Genomic DNA, 6,238 nt, shown 5'->3' with positions numbered 1-6,238 from the left:
ATCGTGAACGCGCGCATCACGGAGCAGCTGTCATTGAGTGGAGGCGGGGGCGCGCGCACACACACCGCATTGAGAGGGGAGGCTATCCTGTGTGAGGATTACTCTGCAACATCTTGGCCATCTTGAAGCAGGCAAGATGAGACGCTGACACAAAAGCCCAACACAAGACGGGAGTCGTTTTTTTAATTCTTGTAGTTTTTGGCTGGTGACCACCGAAAAGACAACAAAAGCAGTTATTGTGTGCGTGAGTCGTGGATTATTCCGAGGACATCGTCCTGAAACCATGAGCTGGGGCTCAGAGCTATGGGTGAGTGTCTTATAATAACACTCAGAATGGTAATACAGTCATAATAATAATGTTGTTATACGCTGGCGGTAGGAAAAAAAGGACGCGCACACGCTAGCCAGAAGCGCACTTAAGCTAATTTGTAGCTTAGCAAGCTAATGCTTTCATCCTCACAGTTAACGTCTTTTATGTTTGATGTCATCATCTTGGCTGCAACCGTCGCTGCTTCCTGTCCCCAACATCAAAACGAGACTTTCTAGAAAAGACGAAACGGAGCATCCATTTTAGCTGAACAGCACAGAGGCACACACCCCCTCACAATATAACAACAACAATTGTGTCACCTTGCAGAAGCGTTCTAGTGTTGGCTTGTCAATGTGGAGCAAAACAGGTGTAGGACTCGCAACCGTCTGCTCTGGTTTGTTGAGGAAGTGCAGCCAAGACATTGTAGTTCCACACAACGAGTGGAATGAGTGGTTTATGCACTGATTGTTAGCAGCTATGTAAATATGCGTGACCACAGGGGCGTGCTAAAGTAGCTATACTGTGGTGGTGCATGAGTATGTTGTCCAATCCAAGAAAATGTAGATTTTCTTGCAGACGCCCACACGTTTTTGGTACCACACAGGTGAGCTGGAGCCTATCCCAGCCGGCTTCAGTTGTGAGAGGCGGGATGCGCCACCCTGGGTCTGTGTCACCAGTCAATCACAGGACACATATAAACAAAGAACACTTACAGACAATTTAGAGTCTACATATTGTAACGTGTGCTGCCTGATGTTCAGACTATGTTTACTGATTTGATTTGGTGTGATTTCAAACCCTGAACACGGGCAAGTTGTAACAAAGACAACCTAAAACCTAAGCTGTTAGTTTGTCTTGGTATTACCAGGCATCGTTGTACTTGCTTGTAGCACAACACACTCTTGTGTGATGTGATAAAGTAATCAGCGTGCCTTCTTTTTAACTTTCATAATGTGGCAAGCACACAAAAAGCATATAAATACATAACAAGCGTCGCACATAAAAGAAACAATGCTCAGCTAGCTTTAATATGGCTGATGATTTAAATTAGAGATGCACGATATATATAAATACAGATAAGGAAACATTTGAAACAATTGAAACAAATGAAATTGGGATTTGACCAAATGTACCTGTTGATTTGTCCTAATCCAATATTCATGACATGACTACTGCCACATCACTACTATCAGGAGAACCGCAGTATAGAACGTAGGGAACCACCTGTTGTGGCCCAGCAAAGTGCACTGTATTCGGGTACATGCTCCGAGCAGCCGGTGTGACACCACAGATGTGTCAATCCTTTTGCACCTTTCAGACGCCACAGCGCTGGCATTTCAGGTGGCTGGTAAGGTTGTTTGTGTGCTTGTTTTTTTTGTGCCCCTATTGCAGAATATTATATAGAGTGTGGGAAATCTCACCTCATTGGAGCAGTTATTGAAGCCATTTTTAATGAGATTTGATTTATTTATCATAATTCCCTGATATCGATAATGATTGTGCACCCCTAAATTCAATGCAAACTGCAGCACGACAAATGTAACTTGATTTTTAAGCAAATGCAGTGGGAGATAAACAGCTTGTGGCATTAAGTAAAAGGAGGTTGCCTACAGCCACAGCTGTTAATGTTAATTGTTTTGGGCTCAGCACTAAATAGTGACCCTGATATTTATTTGCTTTTGTAGTACCAGGCAACTTGTATCTACCACTTTATTCACTATACTATCCACCAGCCTGAATAAGGTGTTACCATGCCTACTGAGTACTCCCAATTACATAGCAGGGCTTCCCGCACATTAAACGCATACAAAGCAGAGAAAAAAAAAGACTAGAATAAATTCCAGTGTTGTTAAGTCACACTTGAAGCCACTTACATTTCTTTTCAAGGTGGTAATTGCCATCAAGCGTCATTTAGTAGTCATCTTGAGTCAGTCAGACATACAGGTCAACGTGCTTAGTGGCGTCTCACAATAACAATGAGGATGACAGGACCGTGTGTGTGTCAAAGCTATTTTAATGATACAATAATAAAAGGCTTTGAGATGCGGAATTCCTGTTGTCCTGTTGAGTGTTGTGGAAAAATGTACTTGTTCTGCTGTCTGTTGCTGGCACGGTTGATTGTGTGCGTGTCACACGCTTGCAAGTCAGTACAAGATGCTGTCATCTGAAGCAGCAGCAGGAAGGCCCTGATGCATTTGTCGAGCCCCTTAACTGTATATACAGCCCGCCACCCTTGTGTTAAAGCAACAGCTTTTCACTTAAAAATATCTTTACTGGGGGGTTGATATGAAAATACATAAATCACAGATGCTTGATCAAAGCTGAACATTTATGGTATGTTTACATGGACAAAAACCTATTAATCACAAAAGGTCCCATGCAACTTTTGTTACAATGACTGTAATTTGCATTCCAGGCCAGTAGTTGGAGATGGCACTACACTTATCTGCAACACAAAATCATCAAACGTATTTTACAGAAGACGTAAAAACAGACTATTTTTAGGTTATTTACTTTTTGCTAAACTTTTCACTTCAAAGCGGCCTATTTTAAATGAATCCTCAGTTAGACAAGTCTTTTGTTCCCTCCCAAGCAACCAGAATGTGGTCTGGAGATAGTTAAGTCAGATGTATTTTTCTTTGAAAAAAGCGGGGGAAAAAAGGTAAGGAGAGACTTGTTCATTCTCTAGTAATTTACCTAGTGCAAAGTTCACAAAGACAAGCACTTGTGCTCCACATTCTTTGTGTCTTGCCTGTGATGTCAGTGTATTTTTCTTTACTACCACGCTGCTTGACCAAGCGCCTGCTGCTGCAGAGCCTTCAGGCTACCTTTACAGGCTTCCCTCTGGAAAACATTTCGAGGAAAACCAAGTCCAGGCTTTTGAAGACCATAATGTATTGTAGCCAGATGTCTTGACTCTAATCCACACACTTGTCATGGTGATCCTAGTCCTTGCAACAGGTCGCCAAATAGGGCACGGCAATCCTTCACAGGTGGCTGTCACCGGAGATGCTATTTTGTCTTCCTAAACTAGCTCATGCAGCAAAACAAGAACATTATCGTAATGATGGCAACCACAGCTTCCTGGAGAGCATGGACTGGATGTTGTGGTGGAGTCAGCAAGTGCGTTTTAGATATTAGTTTTAGATATTAGTGTTAGTTTAGATATTAGTGATATTACTGTTTAGAGATAAAAAAAAATTATATTCTCTGACCATATAAGCATTCTAAGGATGCATGCAAAAAAAAAGTGCATCGGAAGACAGGATTGCAACATGACGGATGACGAATGAGCCACCACGTTGTTCTTAAACACCCAACGTGAACAGGAAACTGCGATGTCACTTGCTGTGCTGTGTTTCGTAACTTCCCACAAGCTCCCTCCGGTGAAGCAACGCACACAGCTCTTGCAGTCATGTTAGAGTTTCAATCAATCAATCAAGTGACTAATATCTGTCGACCAATCAATGGACATCCGTTACTACAATGGTCTTCAGGTTGTGTACGTGTTTGGTTCCCAGACTGTGACGTCAGTGGAGTTTAGTGGATGTTATAAGTCTATTATATGTGTGGGAGGCTGCACGGTGAACGAGTGGTTTTCGCGCAGGCCTCACAGTTGGGAGACCCGAGTTCAATTCCACCTACGGCCATCTCTGTGTGGAGTTTGCATGTTCTCCCCGTGCATGCGTGTGTTTTCTCCAGGCCACATTCCAAAAAAATGCTAGGTTAATTAGCCACTCCAAATTGTCCATAGGTATGAATGTGAGTGTGAATGGTTGTTTGTCTATATGTGCCCTGTGATTGGCTGGCCACCAGTCCAGGGTGTACCCCGCCTCTCGCCCGAAGACAGCTGGGATAGGCTCCAGCACCCCCCGCGACCGCGATGAATGTATGGGTGCGCAAGGACAGTTGAGTTTGCTCATTTGTTTTGGCGCGGTAGCCTGGTTTGTTTTTGCAATAAAATTGTGGGCCTCCCAATGGGAATGCCAAAACCGACTTCCATCCAGTATAATAAAATGTGCATGCATGTCTGTTTTCTATGATGTGCCCCCGTAACCAGACAGGAAGACCTCTTGTCAGTCATACAGTTGCTTCGTCTCTGGGTGGGAGGCGGGTCGTGTGCATACACACAGCAAAAGGAGCAGTGCAGGGTCATAGAAATTGGGAGGAAAAAAGATGATTGCAAAGCCAAATGCCACAGCCGGCGTGTGGAAATAATATTTCCCATCAGTGAGCCCAACAGTCGAACATTCCCACCTTAAACATATCCATCTAACCTAGTTTTCCCAACTGGGAAAAAAACTACACATCAAGAGTCAACATCGATAGGCAAAGTAAACACAGTGTGTATTGCAAAATAAATGCTGCTCTTTAATGCAGTTGAAAAAGCAGCATTTCTGGAAATGCTGCAAACGTTTGGCAGTATGAATTGCCTGTGAGAAAATACATGTCCGAAATGGCAATTCCACAATTTTCAGAGTGTATGATGACATTAAAGAAAATCTTGTATCACTGTCTTATTAATTATTAGTATTATATATTATCATAACAGTGGTTTATTTGGTCTCAGAAATACAGACAATAATATTGTTTAGTGTCAATTTGTGGGGCAATAAATTTTGTCCAGTCATATTTTGTGATTATACTTAAAATTAATGTTAAAATGTATTTAGTGGAGCCAGTCTAGTGCATCATCTCATCTCTTGAATTGGGTGTCAATTTTTAATTAATGGACAATTTTACACGAGTTGTCTTTGGATTGAATTGATGCGTATTATACCATGACCTCGATGACGAAGGAATCTCAACAGGCACCACACTGAAGAGAGCCCCAAAAGTGTGAATGCCTTTGGAGCAGCGACACAGCACTGATGATAGTATTCACTGTGCTCATAAAGGCAGACAGACAAAGGAAACGTCTGCAGCCATGAAATTACAACCATCCATCCATCGCGGTCCCGGGCTTGTAAATTCACCAGAAAAGACTCTGTATCAAAAGGAATGTTTCAACAAGACCCCAGCTGTATTCTGCCCAGCAAAAATATGAATTCCAAAAGCAGAGCGATTTGAAACCTGTTCTGTTATGAGGTCACAATTATAGAATGTCTGACTCGGACACGGTAGTCTGAAAAATTGCAGAAAATGTTTGAGGTCATGAAATAGAAAAAATGGGTCAATAAGTACAATATATAAATCAGTTATGAAGTACATCCATTTTCTGCTGCTTATCCGTGTCTAAGGCCCTGTCCACACAAAATACCAGGACAATATCGTGAGTCATGACACTCGGAATATTCAGGTTTTACGCTGGCTTGACATCAAAGCGCATTTTCCGACGACATATCAGAAACGTCATCATTTTCAAAAAGCAGCAGATTGCTTGTCTATACGGTTTTCAGATGTTCCGTTGACAGAAAATACTGTTTATGGGCACCCATGTCGATGAGTTATTTTGCCGTTTTGACCTGAAAATGTGTGGTTAGCTCCTTCGGCAGGCAGCACTGACGCTGTCATTAAAGATGAATTAGGTGAGCGTGTTGTCCAATTACTATAAAAAGCACAAGTGAAACAATGCACCTTTACACTTTGTTTCACCTTAAAGATTTCACTTCTCTCCAGTGAGATGGGAACTGGGAACCGATGCTTTGGACTATCTTGATGAACTATGTGTTCTGGCTTTTGTACTCATTGCTGAGGCAGCATGGGTAAGACTGAAATCCTTCTCAAAGCCCAGCAGCTAAAAGTAAGTTGACTTTCAGGGCAATATTTTGTATATACCGGTATAGATTCTTCCAATCATAAGAAAACGACTTATACCGTGATAAATGATAAACGTAAACAAGCCGAGTTGATGACGTTTATTTGAATTTGAATTTCTTGTGGTGTCCTGGTGTTGGAAAGTTGATGTTTGGATTTTTAGATTTGATT

The 6,238-nt window shown here is 42.1% G+C and overlaps 1 protein-coding gene across 1 annotated transcript in view; it reads left to right on the top strand.

The window, feature by feature from the left end:
- LOC131120061 (formin-binding protein 1) overlaps nucleotides 1-6,238 on the top strand; it is a 41,834-nt gene continuing 35,596 nt past the window's right edge. Inside the window, exon 1 of the mRNA XM_058065125.1 lies at nucleotides 1-307. Coding sequence (XP_057921108.1) covers nucleotides 284-307 — 24 coding nt within the window. The 5' untranslated portion in view covers nucleotides 1-283. The remainder of the gene's footprint in view (nucleotides 308-6,238) is intronic.

The sequence above is a fragment of the Doryrhamphus excisus genome, chromosome 2 (assembly GCF_030265055.1).
Source record: "Doryrhamphus excisus isolate RoL2022-K1 chromosome 2, RoL_Dexc_1.0, whole genome shotgun sequence".
Taxonomy (NCBI): Eukaryota; Metazoa; Chordata; class Actinopteri; order Syngnathiformes; family Syngnathidae; genus Doryrhamphus; species Doryrhamphus excisus.
This window is presented reverse-complemented; position numbering and strand designations above follow the sequence as displayed.